Genomic DNA, 19,532 nt, shown 5'->3' on the forward strand with positions numbered 1-19,532 from the left:
TCAATCAAATGATTCTCTTTCAAAAATCCATAAATAATGTTGGCGCAATACTATGGCAATTCACCGTACTAAATGTACATACAAGCTGTTTAATTGGGGTGGTCAATTTAATCTTAGAAACCCCAAAATAATTTCGAATTAAATTCTAATGACTTATGGAAACGATTTTTTATTTATATTTATTTATACGTATGTACATGTATGTACCTTACTAACATAGGTATAAGTATTTACAGTGGATATTATTCTTATTCAGAATATTTTGCAGAATATTTGCAATGTTTTCGAAAACATTAAAAATATTACAGGTTATAACTGTAAGAGGGGGCTGGTACTTAAAAACTATAAAAATATGATAATTGTTTAACAAACTACAGTAAGAGTTTCTGTAAAAACTAGTTTTTGTTATGAGTAAATCAATTATGGGAAGAACTATGCGATAATAACGATTGAACCAAACAATCGAGTAAAGAGTTAGTGATAGGAGAGTTATTAAATGTATTAACAAGGAAGAATATGGCCACATAAGAAAGACTGGACCCTAACTAAAGAACACATAACACGACTTGCCTATCAATCGGTCTACCATGCTATGCTTTATTTCGGAGGAACTTTCCGATAGGCTACATTAAATTTTGTGACAGCCAAAGTTCGCAACTGCAGTATGCATGAATACAATTTAACCGCGTGTCCCAATTTTACGTTTAATCGCTCAGTGAGATCACATTGTTGTAAAAGCAAAAATGCTTCGCCGTCAATGTCTTCCTGTGCGAATAATGCCGCCGTTGGAGGGCAATTTAAATAGAGGTCCACGAAGACACCAACTTCAGAGACAGACCATAAAAGGGGATTGCGTTTGATTTTCGCGGTATCCAATGTGAAATTCTTTTGCCACAAAGTGTAAGCTTGTTGCAGTCGTGGTCCATAGTCACATAAAAATTCTTTGACAATATCTATGTTAACGTCTAAAGAGGGCTCCTCATCGATTCTCTTGATTTCTAACTTATTATGCTTCGTTTCTTTTGATTCCTCCCTTTTTACTGTTCCCATAGACATACTTATTGACTCCTTAAAAGTGTCAGTTTTATCCTGATGCATGAGTACATTACGAGTTTTGATATTATCCAGTATTTGCAGGCGCTCCGAAACTTGGTGATCACTTAAACGTTGGCTGTTGTGGGGCACATTATTTATCTTATATAGCCTGGGTAGTGTTCGTACAATGTCATCGTAGCCTACTCTGGGCGGTTTCTCAACCACAAGACGCCAATTTTCTGGAACATACGGACAACAATCACGATTGGCATGAACAGCCATAAAGGATTTCTTGGCATTTCCAATGCCCCGGCAACCTGGGGTGGGACAAGGCATTTTCTGTTTACCCATTTGGAAACCAGGTGGAGGTTCCAAGTCATGACCAGTGGCATCACACCAACCTATGGGATGCAAATCTGGGCTATCATCCTCCAACCAAAAGCAGTAATCATTAGGCCATCCATCTAGATGTAGTTTGACGCGATGCCCCTTATGCGATACCACTGTAGCTGGTCTTATCAAAGAAGAATTACGCGGATCCACTACCTCCAATTTCATATTTGGTTTAAAATGTATGGGTTCCCTTGGCACAAACAATTCTTCGCTAGCTATGATACCTTTTCCTTGACTTTTTATATAGTTTTTCCAACTAAAAGCCGAATTTTCACAATCCGGTGGCACAACCAATTGATGGCGACCCTCATGCCAACCGCAAGGATGAATGTACGGAGAATTTATATCAACAATTATGTCATAACAATCATCCCAGCCATCAAAATGGATGCGTATGCGATCATCCAAGACATCAGCCACAGATGCTACGCAAAGTTTACCGGTGTCATTGAGATCTTCTGCTTCCAGGTGCATACCGATCTGAAAATTAATTAAAACATACATTAAAAATATATCACATTTAGGGAAAAAACGGGGATGTTTTATAATTAAATATTAGCTGAAAATTGAAGTAACTGCTCTTGTTCTGCATCGGAAGACTAAAGCTCTACGAATCGTTGTTTCTGTTGTTGTAGCATTGTGTTATATACTGAGGCGGCAGCCCTAGCCGATGAAAGAACCTATCGGGTCAATCCGGTACTTACAACCGGCTGCCATAGGAATGGTAACTGCGACAGAGCGACCGCTGAAGAAAAAATTATCGAACCTAAAGTCTATTGGTAGGCCTTTTCTGGTTTTCCAAAATGCAAAACGAACGATTTTCTTTGCTTTCATTCTTATAAACCTTGCCAAAACGGCATACATACTCTACTCAAATTTATATACCGCAAGAGGAAGCTCAAATTGTTTGTTTTTTTACATTTTGCGAATTCCAAACTTCAACTTCGATATTTTTTCGAATTCAAAGCAATTTTACATAGACAATAACACTCTTGAAATATGTATTTTACCTGAAATGGATTTCTTGGTGACAATGATGATGAATTAAGATGAGTAAATAATTGCCTTGGAGCAGATAACCCTTTTTCTTTATTGAAGTACCAGGCCCAATTAAATTTTGATGCGTTTATACCCTTTGGTGGTTGTAATATCCGATTTGTTTTTGCACACCAGCCTGGTGGAAAAATGTCCATAGAATCTGCATTTATCCAAAAGTCATACGAACTATCGTAACCATCGAAGCTCAGCTTCAGGCGATATCCGTTGATGTCAACCACAGTACAGACACAAAACAAAGCACAATTTTCGGGATCAATGGCCTCTAGTTTCATACCGATTTTGAAGTAATTGGGGCCGGTGGGAAAAGGATTTAGGAATAGTGAAATGGGGGCCGCCATGGAAGTGTAATTTGCTTTAAGATAATTTGACCAACGGAATTTCGGTTGTGTTATGTAAGCCAAAGGAGGAGGATTATTGTTGCTAACAAGATATCGATGTTTTTTGCGTATAATGCTGGCTTGATCTTCGCGCTGGCGTTTCCGGCAATCACGTTTCAAACAATACATTGAACAGAATTCTAAAATGGCAAAAGAGACAACATGACATTAAAAGCTTTTCGTTGGTTTGTTGAGCACATCACAACTTACCGGGTGCTAAAAAATCCAAGGCAAGGGCACGAACTTTGCAACGCCGACACATATAATAAATTTGTGGTTCAACAGTTTGTGATCTAATTTGTAAGTCGTCACGCTCATAGATGGGCTTTTCATAGGCAGTATAGGACTTGGTACGCCCAGGAATTTTTTCATGCAATTGCACAAGATTAAATTCATTTAATTGGAACTTCATGTTGGTCCCCCTTCCGGTTCCCAGGCGTTCTTTCCAATTGAGCATATCGAAATTTGACAACATATCCAAAACTGATGAATAGCCATTGTTTGATGGCGGTTCTTCCTTCATAAAAGTCTGTTTGCGATCAGTTAATGACCTTTTTAGAATCGGGGCTGTTGACGTTGCTGCCTTGTCAGGTTCAATTTTGGGTGATTTTCTGGGCACAGATGAAGTTAAAGATATTTGATCTAATGATTGATTTGATATGGAAGAAGAAGAGCTCACTAGTATCTGCTCTTCACAAAGTAATGAATCGTTGCATTTTTGTTTATCTTTTGTAGATGGGCTAGTTTCATCATTGGGAACTTTTTGAGGCCCAACACATTCCTCATCGTCATCGTCTATCTCAATGGGTTCCACTAAAGAGTTGTCCATAGGCAAAATGGTGACATCGTCATCAGAATCTGATTCGAGTTTTTTTGTTTGTTCTTTATTGTTTTCTTCTATCTCATCTGAGTTGGCATTTATGTTATTGGGCATATCATTTGTTATTGTGGATTTTTTGGCAGTTTCTTCTTCCATTTGATTGATCTCTTTATTCCCACATTCCTCTTCATTGTTGGCTTCCTGGGAAAGTGTGGGTTCCTCGGATGTTTGCTTTAAAGCTGCATTTGTCTTTTCGCCAGAACTTTCAAGGTATTCTTCATCTTCAAATTCTTCTAGAATTATATTATTTGAATTTTCCATTTGCCCTAATTCTTTTGCAGATTTTTGTCCTTCAGCCGCTGTATCAGTTAAAGGTTTTTCCATTTTAGCTGGCTCTGAATGCCTTCGCTCATTTGTATTTGAGACTAAAGCTTGCGTTTGTGATTTTAAAATGGAATTCCAAGACTTAGAACGTTGACTGCGGGGACTAACCGGATTGGTGTTACATTCAGCCACGTTATTCTTTGCCTTCAGCAATGAATGCGATTTTTCATTAACCACAACATCGCCTGGTTTACTGTTTTGGACTACACCTGCAAATGATTTGTCACGTTTTCTTTTTAAGTCAACAGATGGCTTCAAAAGTGAATTGGTCTCCACCTTGGAAGTGCTAGTGCTTGGCGTGTCCGTATTTAAAGTAGCCTTTTTTATCAAGGACACTTCTGCATTGAGATCTCCCACACGAATTTCATAAGAACTCTTTGCGGCGTCAGATGTTTCTTTGATTTTTTCTGATTTTGATGTGGTAGAAGAGGACTTACCAGCAATTATGCTTGCACCAGAAACAAAAGAATGGGGAGATGACCCATCCACAACAGTTACTGTTTGTTTATTTTTTGAATTTTGCAATAAACTAACTTGTGGCAGTTTCTGCACTGCTTGAGTTACCAGAGCTTGGGCGATAGCGCCACCACCACCACTATTGATGTTGCTAGGCATCTTAGGTGCCGATTTATTTTGCAGCAATGATGTTTTTAACAAAGTGGTCCCGGTATTAACTTGCTTTAATAATTCAGCATTCATTTGTTGGGTGTTAAATGTTTGATTATGAATGGATTGTTGTAGTTGGTGTTGTGGATGCTGTTGTGGATGCTGTTGTTTAACTTGTGTCGATGTACTGCGGATTAAAAAAGGAGCTGCAACATGACCTACACATTTTGAGTAAAAGGAAAAGATTATTTCATTAACAAATATTTCAGTGAATTGCTTTCTTAAAAAAACTGTTTAACCAAGGCCCCTATTACTACAAATGATCATTGTTAAGTTGTTACGACTAAGGTGACCATCTCAATCATTTTATAAATATAGACCAAAGGGCAACATATATGTGCTGTGTATGCTTATTGTGAATTAGGCAAGTCTAAAATTTTGATAGCAAATTTTGATACGCCTTTATAATTTAATTTTAATAGTTTTTTAGTTAAAATTCAAAGTATTACCATTTCCTAAATCAAGCTGGTATATCATTTTATTTCAATATGATATTTGTTTAATTGAAAAGCACCAGAAACATTTACTTCTAAGTTTATATCAAAGTAAGAAATTCGTGGTGGAAGTAAAAGCGTTATGCCTATTTACCAAAGAAATCACAATCAACTTCTGTTTGCGAACTCAAACACCTCGATGTTAACAAAATAGGTCTGTTCGCGTACAGTAGAAATTTGCATGCTCTCAATTACCAAACTCTTAAAATTGTGCTCGTTCTCACGCACTCTCCCGCTCTCTTCTGCTGGCAAATAGACTAAGTACACGAACAATTGTAAGCTTTGTTAAGTTAAGACTAGAAAGAGCAAAGGAGTGCTTGCCCAAATGTGCTGAATTTCCGTAAAGCGTTTTCTCTAAAGAGAAAAAATTTCCCAATTGCGCAATTCTTATTCTCCCAAATGATTGTGTCTCCTTAACGAAGCACACATACGAGAATTTGAGCAACCACATGCAGTAATTTGACATTTCAAATGATGGTATGGGCAGCTATGACCGCCGATGGCGCTCTTCAATCGTTATTATCGAACTCGGCTTTAAAGAAAATTCGATTTAATATCGGGAAAACATTTTGGAAGGTGCTTTGGAGCCGTGGGCAGGCAAACACTTACATTTATCGGCACCGTAACAAAAAGCAATTAAATTAATTAAATATTTTTATTTAAACCGCTCCCCGGATTTCACTTCTATTTGTAAACAAGCTTCAATTAGGTATGGAGCTTAATAAAAAGTAAGCCTGACAACTACAAAAATTTAAAAAAAGGTTTTGCTTAATATAACCTGTACATCGGTTTGTTAAAAGAACTCAATATCCAGTAGAGGGTAATTCTGTTACAATAGATAAAATTTTAATTTTTGTTAAAGGCTATCGGCCTTATTCAAAACTTAATGAAGCCTTAATATGGATTTATTTGACAATTCTATAAACCTCTTTCAAATCTACATTTGTGAATACCGGTGTATATGCTTTAGACTGGAACTGATCATAGCATTTCTAAAAGTCTACGGCCATTGAATACATTTTTGCCAGCTGGTATTTTCCCAAAATGTTACAAATACTCATTAAATAATAACAGTCCATATATAGGCCGATTTAGATTTCAACAGTCTACATAAAATAATGCACATCTTTCCGATTTTAGCCAAATTACCAAAATCATCATCGTGCAGAGTTGTGTTTGAACTTTTCATTCGCATACTGATCTGGTCACCCTAAAAGTGGTATTTTACAATGAAATTAACAAAACGAAATGTGCAAACGCCAAATGTAATTTTAATATAATTTTACGATTTTGCTCTGATAATAAAAATCTTTATATCTATAATATTGCACAAATCAATCTAAATAGTATATAGACTACTATGACGGATTGAAGAAAAATATATATCAAAATATCTGCTAGCATCGTTTCATTGAATGAAGTTTTGTGCTAAGGTCATTAATATGAATGATTTTATTATGAATAGAAAGCAACAAAAAATCGACTGCAAATCAAACTTTACACACAAAAATGATTGAGAACATATAATAGGCTCTATAAAATAAATCTTCTTTTAAACAATAATCAGAGTGTAAATTAATTTTGCTGGCGAACGTCATTATTACATTGGGAGAGGGAATAGCCAGACATAAACAGAGCAAGCAGCACAGTTATACAAAAGGGTATTTCCAAAAAAAAAATAAAGAAATCTGTCTGACATACAAATGCTACACGTTGCTTCGGACTTTGCCAATATACATTTTCATTACATTGGTCATGGTAAAAATATTAATTACAAAGTGAAACATTGAAAATCATTACATAATATACTACCTTTATGTTAAACTCATATATTAACTCATTTGCATAATTTTAACACAAAATTGCAGAATTAACTGAATAATCAAATGACATATGCTATGGATGCTTGACTATTATTATTTTTTATAAATCTATTTTAATAAGTTGTGAGGCACTTACCAGACGTTGCCATCGTTGTTGTTGTGGGTGTAGTCAGTAGGACACTTACTGTGCCATTTTGTCCTGGCAGAACTGGAGCAAAATTTGGTGTTTGTGGCGAAGTCATGACATACGTAACATTTCCTCCAGGATTAGTAGGCATCAATGGGATATTTGCAGTGGCTGCGCTTGCCACAACAGGTGAATTTGTCACACTAATTATTGAGGGTGATATATTTTGACTCTGTTGTTGTTGTTGCTGATGATGCTGTTGGATTGGTTCGATATTTGTTAAAAGAGTTTGATTTGTTATTAAAACGGGAACATAATTTGTTGTCACGAATTTATTGGCATCCACGAAATGATTGGTTTGTTGATTATTTATCGAAGGATTATTTGTGGCTACGGTTGGGAGTTGTAGTGACTGTTGTGTTAATGTGGATGCCGTTGTTGTGAGATGTTGATCCGACGTGGGAACCAATGGTGGCATCCCTGTAGTTATAAAATATTGCGTTTGCGATTGCTGCGGAGCGTTTAAAGGATTCATTGTATCCGTGTTTGTTGCGCCAATGAACTCAAAAACTTTAGCACGAATTTCGAGTGTTTTTTTACCCTCACAATTTCTTCACTTTGAAATTACTTACATTCTTAAGAACACAACTTGTAACTAACAATGCTTGCCGAAGATAATAATGATTATATGGCGTTTTTTTCTCTTTTTGGCGAGCACTGAGTTAGGGAATATAATGTGGTTGGTCGGTTGGTCGATTGTTATTGTTTCTTGTTGTTTAACAATTGTGAATGAAAATGAAACACGACGATTATCAACGACGATTGACCCCACGAACGTCAAAATGAAATACGTCGTGAGTAACGACGTTTCTGTAAAAGTGTAAATGTTTGAAATTATTATTATTTAATGCCTATGTTGTAGCCTTAAGAACGTTTTGTTAAATTATTTCAATGTTTTTTTAGTAAAACATTATCAAAAGAATGATGGATGGATCTATTGAAACTCGAAGATTGAATGAAAAAGAAAACTCTACTTCCGATTTACTTTTTTTTGTCGAAGCAGTGTTGCATTTTTTGGTATTATGCTCGTACATATCATCTGTAGCAACAAAACCTCAAGATTCAGCATTACATTTTATTATAATGTCGATTGAAATTAAGTTACTTTTTTTAATTTTCTATTATTAAAAGAAACACTTCAAAATCCTTTCGAATAGTAGTAGTATTTACTTTTTCATTCCCTAGTTATTCACAACATTCAAAGCGTCGTAACATGGATGTGTGTGAATGTTCTAAATATGCTAGTGGTGCTTATGTTCACCATATTTTTGAATGTATGGCATATTCTTCTATTGAATGCCATTATCCATTTTTAGGTCATTGAAGTAATTATTAAAAATTTTGATTTTAAATCCAAATTTAAAAAGCAAAATGTTTATATAAATATTTTTCTGTCTTTTAATGATATATTTTTCTCTATACAGTCATGGCATGTGGGCATTTGTAAAATTTTACAGAATGAAAGATACCATTGGCCTCCCTTTTCATATGGCTGCACATATTTACATATATACATAGGAACTAAAGCCGATAAAAGCTGGCCTTTTGATAAACTACACTACAGAGAACTTATATCTAATGTAGTCAGTGGCAAACAAATTAATACGAATTTAACCCGATTTAAGAACAATAAAATTGTTTCTATTGTCATAAATATTCGGGCGAAAACGGCGTAACCTTATATATGAACTATTGTGAAAATTCCACTGATTTAAAAAAATGCACTCAGATAATTAATGCACGTAAAAATAAAAAAAATGGTGTGTGGAGGATAAAGATCTTTCATATTAATTCAGTATTTGATAAACGTTAAAGTGTTAACACATATGTATTTAGCCAGTTGCTAGTAAGTAATCTCGTATATTATACCCAAAAAGATGTTTTGAAGAAAATAGTGGTGAAATTCATCCATAATGCCATCTAAAACAGCCAAATCAACCACAAAGGTTATGCTCTACGTGAGGGGGATAAGAAGGAAGTTGTGTATTATGAGAAATTGAAATAAAGATCAGATGATCCATAAATTTCCAATTGATAATTTTACTTATAAAATGTTACAGGACCGGCCAAAAACTTTTTGGACGACAGCACAGACCTTGCTCTTTCTATAATTTGTTTCGATCGATAAAGAATGCCCTTAATGAAATACGCTTCAATTTTAAACAAGATGTCAGAAAAGCTTTACTATTTCTAAGGTACCAGAAAGATAAAAAAGTAGTTGCTTACTTAGAGGGACAATGCTTTGAATAATCTATCAATTCATCCATTTGTAAGCAAAAATTACTCAAAACCAAATATATGGGGCTATATTCAAATCTGTACACCGATTTAAAAATACTAATTAATTAGCTGAGGCAATACGATAAAATATTGTTGAAAATTTTGAGCAGATCGGTTGTAAAATTCGTTTTTTTACAGCTTTATAAATCAAAAACAGTTGCATATAGCATATATGGGAGCGACATATGAACCTAACACAAATTCAGCACACATATTGGAAGTTATATAAGAAAACCTTGTCTATATTTTGGGAAGATCAGCTGACAAAAGCACTTGCTATGTCTCAATCCCAAGGCAACCGGTTGTACGTAACGGATTGACCGATGAAATCCTTCATCGGTAAGGTCTGCCGCCTCGGTGTACAAGACACTGCTATAACAAGAACAACTTGCTATGTCAGCCTCCATTAGTGTAAGTGGTGGCTTTAACTGAATCGATTTTTATGACGATAGTAATATTAGAAGTATTACGGTTACTAAGATTATGCTATTTGCCATATTTTAAAAAGAGTGGTTGAAAATTGTCTAGTTTATTACAATATAAGTTCAAATCGGGCACATCTAAACTTCTACAGATTTCTTCAAGTTTCATATGGTTATGTCTTAAGGCATAACCATTTGGGAGCCATGGGCGACCCGAAACAAAAGTTCTGAACTGAACCAAATCATATCTTTATTCTATGCTAACACTGGTACTCGGCCGAGGACCTGCGTTATTTGTCATACAAATTTAAATGATATATTTTCCCCAGAGTTATCAACGTCGGATACGTTAGTGGTGAGACAGAGAGACGGTGGAGCATACTTGGCATCATTATACATGTCTTTCAATTCTCCGATACCGCCATCCAAATCGGAGCTGCAACTCCCGATTTGACTTCTTTAGCTCGTAGAAGCCTCAATTATTAGCCGACTGAGCTCCACGTAGTGTTTGTCCATGAACATTAGACTTTATGGAAACATAGCAGAATTAAATCAACTTAAGGGCATAGAAGAAAGAAGGATTAGGGATTTTGTGATCAGCATGAAATCCTAACATAGATCTCTCCGGTGCTACTTTTTGCACAACAAGTCGATTGCTAGATTATTTACGTCTAATATCTATAAAAGGAGAAATTTTTTCGCAAATGGGGAAACGAATACACTCCAATTCTTTCTCTTTGAATTCCAATAAGGAAATATTATGGGGTTCGTTTAACGTCAACCCGCGTAGACGTCCAAAGTTGAATATAAAGGATCGTCAAATTTTGATGGCCAATGTTGAATGTTAACCACACCTAATCGAGCAATTCATTAAAATTATTCAAAATCAACATCGGCACTTAAAATTGAACCACTCTTTGTACTTTCTAAGGATCTAGGGTCTATTTGAGGCTTTAAAGCCCCAACATGCAATTCGTAAACAGAGTAAACATTTTTATATAGCACTCATAGTTAGAAATTGATTTAAATTTGCGACACTGCTGTAATAAAATATACGTTTCAACTCAGAAATTATTTCTAATTCGGCTTTGTCGCGCCCGTCTGTCCGCTTATAATATCTTTGCCGATTGTTCATTTTTCGTTTTTTTTTTTAATGAAAATATAAATTTTGCGAAAATCATTTCATTACATCGAAGTAACTACCATGATTTTCAACCAATTTTTTAATTTATTCAAATTGCAAAAAAAAAAAACGTGAGAAAATAATTTATATTTCAGAATCCCTCCACTTTTCCTTTATATGACTACCTTTTGCCTTAACTATTGCTCTGAGTTGGTTATAAAACGAGTTGCAAGCTGCAAGCTCTTATTGATAACGTAATAGATCTTAATGTTTTGGGCCTGCATAATAAGATAATTTCAAAGACTACATCAAGTTGTCTGCATAGATTGAAGATGTGTGTTTATTGTATAGTCCGATATGTTTATAATACAAAGTATTACGACCACGTATCTTCATATACTGTTCAGTTTCTAGGAAGCACTTTTGATAGCTTTATCAACTTAAAAATAATTTCCTTGTTCTATAAATAAATGAAGTTCCAAAGTCCAGCCTACTTATTCTGGAAATTTCAGTTTGGAGCGTCAAACAGAACCCATTCTCCAATCGTGCCCAGGTACCAATCGTTGTTGATAGGACGTTCTTTCCAAATTCGTGCAATACATATCTGCAATAGCTATATTCAATATGATAAAAGGAATTTATGAGGACTTACAATGAGTTTAAATCTATTGCAATATCCTGCGTATGATCCTTTCTGCTAAATTATACAAATTTTTTAACTTAGATTTTTGTTAAGAGTTTTTTTCTGTACTTTTGTAAAATAATACAATTATTATTTAACATTGCTTTACAAATTGATGCATTGTTATTTCTATTGTCATAGAATGTTGATTTATATAATCAATTTGTCCGAGTAATGTCTTACCGATTATAAGAATAAATAAACAAAAAACGAATATTATCTGCCGGTATTTTGGAGCATGTACATTGGCTTTCTTCAGCACATCCATATTAACATACTTTTAGTCCTTACCTTCCTTGCCTTGCTCTATAAAATGACTAAGGTTTAAAAGTCCAACAGAGTGGCATCTGGCAAATCGAACGGCCTCTGTGTGGATGAAATGAAGTGCGGAACGTGATTTTTTAGCCATTCTTGGTTTACACATGCTTTACGTGCCGTGCTAAAATGTTTGCTTGCCCATGGCTCCAAAGCGCTTTCCAAAATTTATTCCCGACAATAAACCGAATTTTCTTTGAAAACTATTGGAGAGCCGCCATCGGCGGTCACAGCTGCAAAACCATAACTTGCGATTGAAAACTTCTTCAGTTCGTAGGCTCAATTTATTGTACGTGCGCTCGGTTAAGTAAACAAAATCATTTTGGGAGTTTAAGAATTTGCTCAATTGGGAAATTTTTCTCCTCAGAGAACACGATGTTCGAAAATTACACCGACTTAGTGAAGGCAAATGGTGGTCTTACCGAGCAAAAGTGAACGGATTCTGAAATTTAAATAACTTCCACACATTTTTGTCATTTAAATTAATGAAAAAATATATTTTCATGTGGTCGTATGAATTGGCTACACTTTGCGCTTCCATAATATTATATATGACATTTATATTTCACTTCTTTTAACGAAAAAGTCCTTATTTTATTCCTTTATATATCCCACTTTCTTCAAAGTACTTACCGTGTAATAATTTGTCGATAAAATGTTCGAAGAACCATTTCCAAAGGTGAGAGTCACTGATAATGTTAATTGAAACGCTAACATACATACATAGCCTGCTTTCGAAAACAAACATTCCCTTTTTATGGTAGAACATTTCTTGTAAAAAATTATATAATATCATGTACATTCATATGAAAGAAGGCCAATGCTATATCTCCGAACAATTAGTAAACAAAAAGAAATGGTAATATTGACAAAAATCTGAAAATTCTTTTATAACCTATCCATCAAAATATGCACATATTTTGAACACCAATTTTAAATGAACTTGTTTATCCTTGTGTTAACTATGTCCCAAATGCTTTGCAAGTTTGTATCTTTTAAGCAAAGTTCATAAACATATAGGTTTATAAACATATAGTTTATTATAATAAACTATTTTTCTTGCGTTTATGTTACAAACATATCAAACTCTAATATAAAAAGTACTGGGGTATACATCAAGAAAAAAAATAATACAGCCTGCACTTTGATAAACATCTTTTATGTCAAAAACTATTCAAATATATTACATTTAGAAGTACGATAAATAATTTAATAATTATAACCCTATTGTTGTAATATATCAATCTATCGTAGATTTTTTATAACCTCATTAAACAAATAATTTGTGATAAGCTATAAATCTTACTTACCATGAGAACTAACCAACAGATTATAATTTATTTTAATTGTTATGCGTTTAATTTTTATAGTAAAAACTATTTTGAAAAATTATCCTGCTCTAAGATTTTGTTAAAAAAAGACGATGCAAACTGTTATCTTGTCGGTTCACAAACAAAACATTGACATTTCAATCACGATATTTAAGTTACCGTGAATGAACTTATAAAGGGAATGAATATATAATTGTGACTATACAAATTCATATGACAATATTAGGGATGGTCTATTCATGAGTAAAAGTCTGTTGTGAATATACAAATCATGTAAAACCCCGTTTACACTGCTCATTAAATTCGGATTTAGGGCTCAGTTGATTTTATTAAGGGAAAACAGGTGACCGAGGATTTAAAGAGCAGTATAAACGGGGTTTAAATTAAATTAAAATTAAACTTTGAAATAATAAATTTTCGTAAACTTTTAAAATTGCTGATAAACATTTACAACTTCACCATTAATAGTTCTCAAAATGTTATTCTCTCTCGTGCTAAGTTATGCATATTAGTAAAGTACTAGGGCGCTAGCTAGCAAGAAACAGCAAACACACTTATTTTTTGAACCACGTACTGAATGTTGTTTTTGTTGCAGATATGCGAATGGGAATTAGTCCTTGATGCTGTATATGTAGAATACATTGAACCCACAAAGCAAAAAGCAAAATTTTCGTTTGGGATATGTGCCTGTATAGATTGGCCTACGACAAAGATGAATAACTAATCAGGTTCAGTGAAATTTTGCATTAAAACCCGCTTTTGCGGTACAATCCCATTATTCATATAGCAAGTACATTTTAGCCCCTGGTTATTTTCTCACTCTGGTTTTATCATGCAGTTTATTGTGAATAAGTAATATAATGACACATACCAGCTGTCAATGAATTGGTTGTAAGAAAAAAGAAAACATCGGAAACATTACATTAGCATAAAATATTAAATTTTAATAAAACCAGCTAAATTCTTTGCAACGTAGTTTATAAAGAGAGACTGGAAATTGTAGATTGATTAACTTAGCAGACATTTGTTTGGAAAAAATCTTGCGAATAATAACAGTATGTCACTAATCGATAAATTGCAAGAACAAGAGCCCATTCCATTGGCTGATGATGATCCACAAGGTATGTTGTAACTTCATTACATTAATTATGTCGTTATTAAATTCGTCGTTATAGTGATAATTAATGATGATGACAATCAAACTTCCAATATTATTGGACATTCCATGGATTCATTGAGGTCATCGTTTACAAATCGTAGCTCAACACCGGATTCACATAATTCTTTGGAGCCAGAGATTAATCCTGACGAGAAGGAGGAGAAGGCTCGACTAATTACACAAGTTTTGGAACTACAAAATACTTTAGATGACTTGTCGCAGCGTGTCGATTCAGTTAAAGAAGAAAATCTTAAATTGCGTTCGGAAAATCAAGTGCTTGGTCAGTACATAGAAAATCTAATGTCTGCTTCTTCGGTTTTTCAATCGACAAGTCCCAATGCTAAAAAGAAGTAAAACTCATTCCATTCACACCTGGAAGAAGCTGTAATCTGCACAAGAAGAAAACTCATCTGAACGATGAATTCACTGTGTTAAGATAAATTTCATGATATTGTTTATTTATTCGCATACTCATATCTTTATAATTTAGTTTCGGACTAGTTAAAGCTTATAACATGTATACAACAATTTAAGACATTTATGCATATGCAGCATTTTTATTTATTTTTAATAATATGTATGTAGTGCTTTAACCAATCATTCAAATAAAAAATACACCGCTTGTAATAAAAAATAAATAAAATTATGATTTTGCGGCTAATTTTTTTAAAAAAAAGTAGTTTTTATAGACAAATATCAGAATTTCCAGATTTTTTGTTTTTAGGAAGCCCAATCGGTGACATCATTTTTCTGCTGTCGCTGTGGTGGCATAGGCATGGCAAATTGCTTTTCAGCAATCATTCAGAAATGTTTCGTAACGTAATACTGTTCCGAGAAGTTCTGCTTTATTTTATTCGTTTAAATAATCATATGTATAAGTACGTACATTTCTCACAAAAAGAAATATTTTAATACTTTAAGTTGCATTATCTGAATAAATGAAAAATTAAATTAAATTCATTAGATGAGATTCGAGAGTACGAAAACGTAGTACATCCCTAACGTTGCAACATTACTAATTATGTGCACATATGTTTTCAAGAATACAACAACACTTATGTAAATAAACACCCGGAGCAACAAAGCAAGCACATGGTTTTGTAAGGACTAAATTAGTTTTCTACAGTTTTTTTTACTTTTACTTCTTGAAAATGCCGAAAGTTAAAACAGAGAAAAAATCACGCATACACAATGAGGTGCAAAAGCAAGGTAACGCTTATCTGATATATTTTTTTTATAGAATTTAATACTAATTAACTTGTAAACACACGTACAAAGGTATTGTTTTCAATAAGGATTTTGGTCAGCATATTTTGAAAAATCCATTGGTAATAACAAGTATGCTGGAAAAAGCTGCCTTGCGATCTACCGACACTGTTTTGGAAATTGGTCCTGGTACGGGTAATATGACAGTTCGCATGTTGGAACGCTGTAAGAAGGTGGTAGCTTGTGAAATAGATACTCGTCTGGCAGCAGAACTACAAAAACGTGTGCAGGGTACACCCATGCAACCGAAACTACAAATGCTTATTGGTGATTTCCTCAAAGCTGAACTGCCTTTCTTTGATTTATGTATTGCCAACGTACCTTATCAAATAAGTTCACCTCTAATATTTAAGCTATTGTTGCATAGACCCCTATTTCGTTGTGCCGTTTTAATGTTTCAACGAGAATTCGCCCAGCGTTTGGTGGCAAAACCTGGGGATAAATTATACTGTCGGCTAAGTATAAATACACAGTTGCTGGCACGAGTTGATATGCTAATGAAAGTAGGAAAAAATAATTTCAAACCCCCACCAAAAGTAGAATCCAGTGTGGTGCGTTTGGAACCCAAAAATCCTCCACCTCCAGTAAATTTCACCGAATGGGATGGTTTGACACGCATTGCATTTTTGCGTAAGAATAAAACCTTAGCTGCGGCCTTTAAAACAAATTCGGTTATGGAAATGCTGGAGAAAAATTACAAATTACACTTATCATTAAGGAATTTGGTAAGTCCCCAAACATTCTACCGGCCACTTATACATTATTAATGTTATTCCTATTTTTTAGCCCATAGATGAAAATTTTAATATGCAAGATAAAGTTATTGGCATATTACAAGGCCTGCAAATGGAAAATTTACGTGCTCGTTCAATGGATTTAGACGATTTTATGCGCCTATTGCTGGCATTTAATTCTGAAGGAATTCATTTTAACTAAGACTTCATGTTAAAATAGTTTTAGCCATGTAAATAAGTACAGACAAATTTAAGTTATGTATATTAATTTAGTTATCAATAAAAAATCTTGATACGTTCGGTAACTATTGAAATTATTGTACAAGCTTTTAAAGCCTTATAAATCTTTAGTACAGGTATTACTGATAGCCATTAGGAATCTGGTAGATACCAAGTCTTAGTTAAGCTATATTTGTCGAGCAGGACAATGCTCTATTTGTTGGTAGAAAAAAATATTAAAATAGGGATGAATTTTTGTTGCAGCCACTCGTTGCTTAGATGAATTGTCCTATTTAGGCTTCGTTTTGGTGTGGATCGTTTGATGGCTTGTACTTCGGATAAATAAAATATGTTAACCGAATTTCAACAAAAGCAACTAAAAATGCAACTCTTTTTGGTGAAAACAATCGATTTATGTATAATTTTTAGGCAGTTGGGTCGCTCGACTTTGATTATATGTTCTAAATTTCAACAATCAAATATAAAGCACTTTCACTCCTTGAAAGAACTTTTGATTATCACGCCAATGGGCAATTCTACATCCAGAAAAAATTCAATTAACTTTTCAAACCTTAAAATAGTGATTTTTTATTTCTTGTATATAATAACATCACATTTTTCTTTTTGTTTATTAAATGTTATCGCATAGGTACTTATCTACTTATTAACTTTGATGCTCAAATACATTTTACCTTGTATGGTTTGTTTGACAGGATTGATTTTCTTTAAAATTTGAGTCATTGTCTCAACCAAGCGATCGCTGGATACACCAGTCTTTTTGTTTTTGAATTTGGTCAACAGTTCTGTAGCCGTCATTGGTTTGCGCATTAAATAGCGGCGAACAGCTTCCTCGGTAATGCCATAATCGCTGTGAATTACAAAGAGAAGCATAAACATATTATATTTATGCTATTAGAATGGATGGCAATACTTACTCCTTGTTATTTGTATTAACCACTCCAGCAAATGTTGATGGCAATGAAGGTGTCAACGATTCAGTTTTAGGCCGCTTAGATGGAGTGCTAATAGGACTATTGCTATTCTCCGAAGCTGTGAGATCACCTGGCATACTATTCAGTTTGCGCTTACTAGCATCATTGTTGAATGTGGGTGTAGCTGATCGCGAATTTTGTTTACTTGGTGGTTTTGAACTTCCCTTCTTCTTTTGTTTACTTTCTATTTCCGAGTCGCTGCTATCCGAGCTGAAATCGCTTGACGAATCTGAGAGAATGCAAATAAATTAATGCATTTATGTCTAAAGAAACTATTGTGCTCAATGATTTACCCTTTTTCGAGTCCTTAGTTTTGGATTTGTTTTTCTTCTTCTCCTTGCCTTCTTCCTTTGATTTATCTTTCTTTTTCTTTTCTTCGTCCTCTTTATCAGAATCATCCGATTTGTTTTCTTCGTCTTCATCCTCGTCAGAGGTAAGTAGTTTACGAAGAGCATCTTCCTCTGCGACCGATTTCATATCCTTATCTAATTTTGCTTCGGGATCGGGTTCACTAAAATACCGCATAATTATGTTATTAATAAATTTGCTATGAGATATTCGTTCCTAAATACTTACTCCTCACTAGACTCAGTGTCGTAATCCATTTCACGACCCTCTTCGTCGCCATCGTCTGATTCCTCAAAAGCTTCGTCATCAACATCTCGTTTCTTCTTTTTCTTTTCTCCGTCCTTGCCTTTTTTGCCTTTTTTCTTGCCCTCATCATCGCTGTCGGCATCTTTCTTCTTTTTATCCTCTTCGTCGCTATCCGAGTCTGATTCTTCTTCAGAGTCAATCCACTCATCCATTTCACTTATTTTCAATTCCTTTGATTTTTTGGAACCGGCACCTTTTACTTTTACCTCATCGGGGTCTTTCTCTTCCTCTTCATCACCCTTTAAACGCTTTCGGAGCATTAGAGAGAAATAATTCATGACCTTCTTGCGACGACCAAACTCTTGCTCTGCTTCTTCAGCAGATAATGATTTATAGCGCTGAATAGGTTGAAAATTATACCATTCATTTAAGGGATACGCTTCTATTGCTCCATCAGGAGCATGTGTAAAAACATAGAAGGCGGCATTTTCGCTGACTCCACCTTCGCGGATGCCCTTGAACTTTTTCCCACTCTTTCCACCTACTTTTAAAATCCATGGCTGAGCTTCTGGTCTATACTTCTTGGCGATAATGCCAAACTTTTTACGTCTGACCTCTTCGCGTAAGTCACGATTGTATTCGGAACCAGCACCAAATTTAGGCATATCTTCTTCGGCCCCTTTAAACTCTCTCATATTATTTTCACGCTCTAGTTTCACAGATCTCCATTGAGCAAAGTCAACATTGAGAGTTGCATTGAATCTCATTACATGATGTTTTTTGCGTAAACTTTTTGGAACACGTATCTTGAATTCTTGGACGTTTGCTGGTGGAGTTGATGCAGAAGTCGAGGGTCCGTTAGCGTTTGTTGACGATGAACCAGCAGAACTTGTTGAAGGCTGTTCGATTTCTTATTTAGTGTACCATATTTAGATACCAACAATAATTACTTACCGGTTGCTTTGTCGTTCCAGACATTTTCACCCAATTTTATTGTCGACTAGACAATCTTTAAATATTAAATAAATAAACACCCAGGCTTACAAAATATATAACTGGCTGTGGCTTGAATTGTGAAATGTATAGGCTATTTATGTCAAACGGCAAATGCCCTGTGGGCATATAATAGGTTCGTTAGCGCTCTCTTTCAGTATGAAAGGAGTGTTTTATTTATCCA

At 34.5% G+C, this 19,532-nt stretch overlaps 4 protein-coding genes and 1 long non-coding RNA gene across 5 annotated transcripts; 3 read left to right on the forward strand and 2 right to left on the reverse strand.

Annotated features, from left to right (window-relative positions):
• Positions 1–143: 143 nt before the first annotated feature.
• Positions 144–7,819, reverse strand: LOC106083606 (uncharacterized). The gene is made up of 4 exons (XM_013246741.2): positions 7,188–7,819; positions 3,075–4,892; positions 2,439–3,004; positions 144–1,908 (listed from the first exon to the last, which is right to left on the reverse strand). Exons 1-4 carry the CDS (start codon positions 7,711–7,713, stop codon positions 598–600), a joined length of 4,221 nt encoding a protein of 1,406 aa, XP_013102195.2. The 5' UTR covers positions 7,714–7,819; the 3' UTR covers positions 144–597.
• Positions 7,820–8,467: 648 nt separating this feature from the next.
• Positions 8,468–14,086, forward strand: LOC131995076 (uncharacterized). The gene is made up of 3 exons (XR_009397129.1): positions 8,468–8,554; positions 8,663–9,084; positions 13,987–14,086. It is a non-coding gene; the product is annotated as an uncharacterized LOC131995076 (long non-coding RNA).
• Positions 14,087–14,250: 164 nt separating this feature from the next.
• Positions 14,251–15,108, forward strand: LOC106083608 (short coiled-coil protein B). Its single transcript, XM_013246744.2, has 2 exons — positions 14,251–14,512; positions 14,567–15,108. The coding sequence occupies exons 1-2, from the start codon at positions 14,449–14,451 to the stop codon at positions 14,902–14,904; spliced, it is 402 nt and encodes a 133-aa protein (XP_013102198.1). The 5' UTR covers positions 14,251–14,448; the 3' UTR covers positions 14,905–15,108.
• A 344-nt stretch (positions 15,109–15,452) lies between these two features.
• Positions 15,453–16,864, forward strand: LOC106083607 (probable dimethyladenosine transferase). Its single transcript, XM_013246743.2, has 3 exons — positions 15,453–15,759; positions 15,829–16,541; positions 16,603–16,864. Exons 1-3 carry the CDS (start codon positions 15,702–15,704, stop codon positions 16,750–16,752), a joined length of 921 nt encoding a protein of 306 aa, XP_013102197.1. The 5' UTR covers positions 15,453–15,701; the 3' UTR covers positions 16,753–16,864.
• A 462-nt stretch (positions 16,865–17,326) lies between these two features.
• On the reverse strand, positions 17,327–19,465 carry LOC106083581 (general transcription factor IIF subunit 1). Its single transcript, XM_013246699.2, has 5 exons — positions 19,310–19,465; positions 18,338–19,254; positions 18,055–18,272; positions 17,705–17,990; positions 17,327–17,637 (listed from the first exon to the last, which is right to left on the reverse strand). Exons 1-5 carry the CDS (start codon positions 19,331–19,333, stop codon positions 17,427–17,429), a joined length of 1,656 nt encoding a protein of 551 aa, XP_013102153.1. The 5' UTR covers positions 19,334–19,465; the 3' UTR covers positions 17,327–17,426.
• Between the last annotated feature and the right edge of the window lie 67 nt (positions 19,466–19,532).

This window comes from Stomoxys calcitrans, chromosome 2, assembly GCF_963082655.1.
Source record: "Stomoxys calcitrans chromosome 2, idStoCalc2.1, whole genome shotgun sequence".
Taxonomy (NCBI): domain Eukaryota; kingdom Metazoa; phylum Arthropoda; class Insecta; order Diptera; family Muscidae; genus Stomoxys; species Stomoxys calcitrans.

Excerpts from the sequence above, each read along its gene's own strand:
- LOC106083606 (XM_013246741.2), bottom strand. The coding sequence starts at position 7,713 with ATGAATCCTTTAAACGCTCCGCAGCAATCGCAAACGCAATATTTTATA. Across the intron at positions 4,893-7,187 it reads AACAACGATGGCAACGTCTG|GTCATGTTGCAGCTCCTTTT; the intron begins GTAAGTGCCTCA and ends CAAAATGTGTAG. Across the intron at positions 3,005-3,074 it reads CTTGGATTTTTTAGCACCCG|AATTCTGTTCAATGTATTGT; the intron begins GTAAGTTGTGAT and ends TTGCCATTTTAG.
- LOC106083607 (XM_013246743.2), top strand. The coding sequence starts at position 15,702 with ATGCCGAAAGTTAAAACAGAGAAAAAATCACGCATACACAATGAGGTG. Across the intron at positions 15,760-15,828 it reads CAATGAGGTGCAAAAGCAAG|GTATTGTTTTCAATAAGGAT; the intron begins GTAACGCTTATC and ends ACACGTACAAAG. Across the intron at positions 16,542-16,602 it reads ACTTATCATTAAGGAATTTG|CCCATAGATGAAAATTTTAA; the intron begins GTAAGTCCCCAA and ends CCTATTTTTTAG.
- LOC106083581 (XM_013246699.2), bottom strand. The coding sequence starts at position 19,333 with ATGTCTGGAACGACAAAGCAACCG. Across the intron at positions 19,255-19,309 it reads CTGGAACGACAAAGCAACCG|CCTTCAACAAGTTCTGCTGG; the intron begins GTAAGTAATTAT and ends GAAATCGAACAG. Across the intron at positions 18,273-18,337 it reads GACACTGAGTCTAGTGAGGA|TGAACCCGATCCCGAAGCAA; the intron begins GTAAGTATTTAG and ends GCGGTATTTTAG.
- LOC106083608 (XM_013246744.2), top strand. The coding sequence starts at position 14,449 with ATGTCACTAATCGATAAATTGCAAGAACAAGAGCCCATTCCATTGGCT. Across the intron at positions 14,513-14,566 it reads GGCTGATGATGATCCACAAG|TGATAATTAATGATGATGAC; the intron begins GTATGTTGTAAC and ends TCGTCGTTATAG.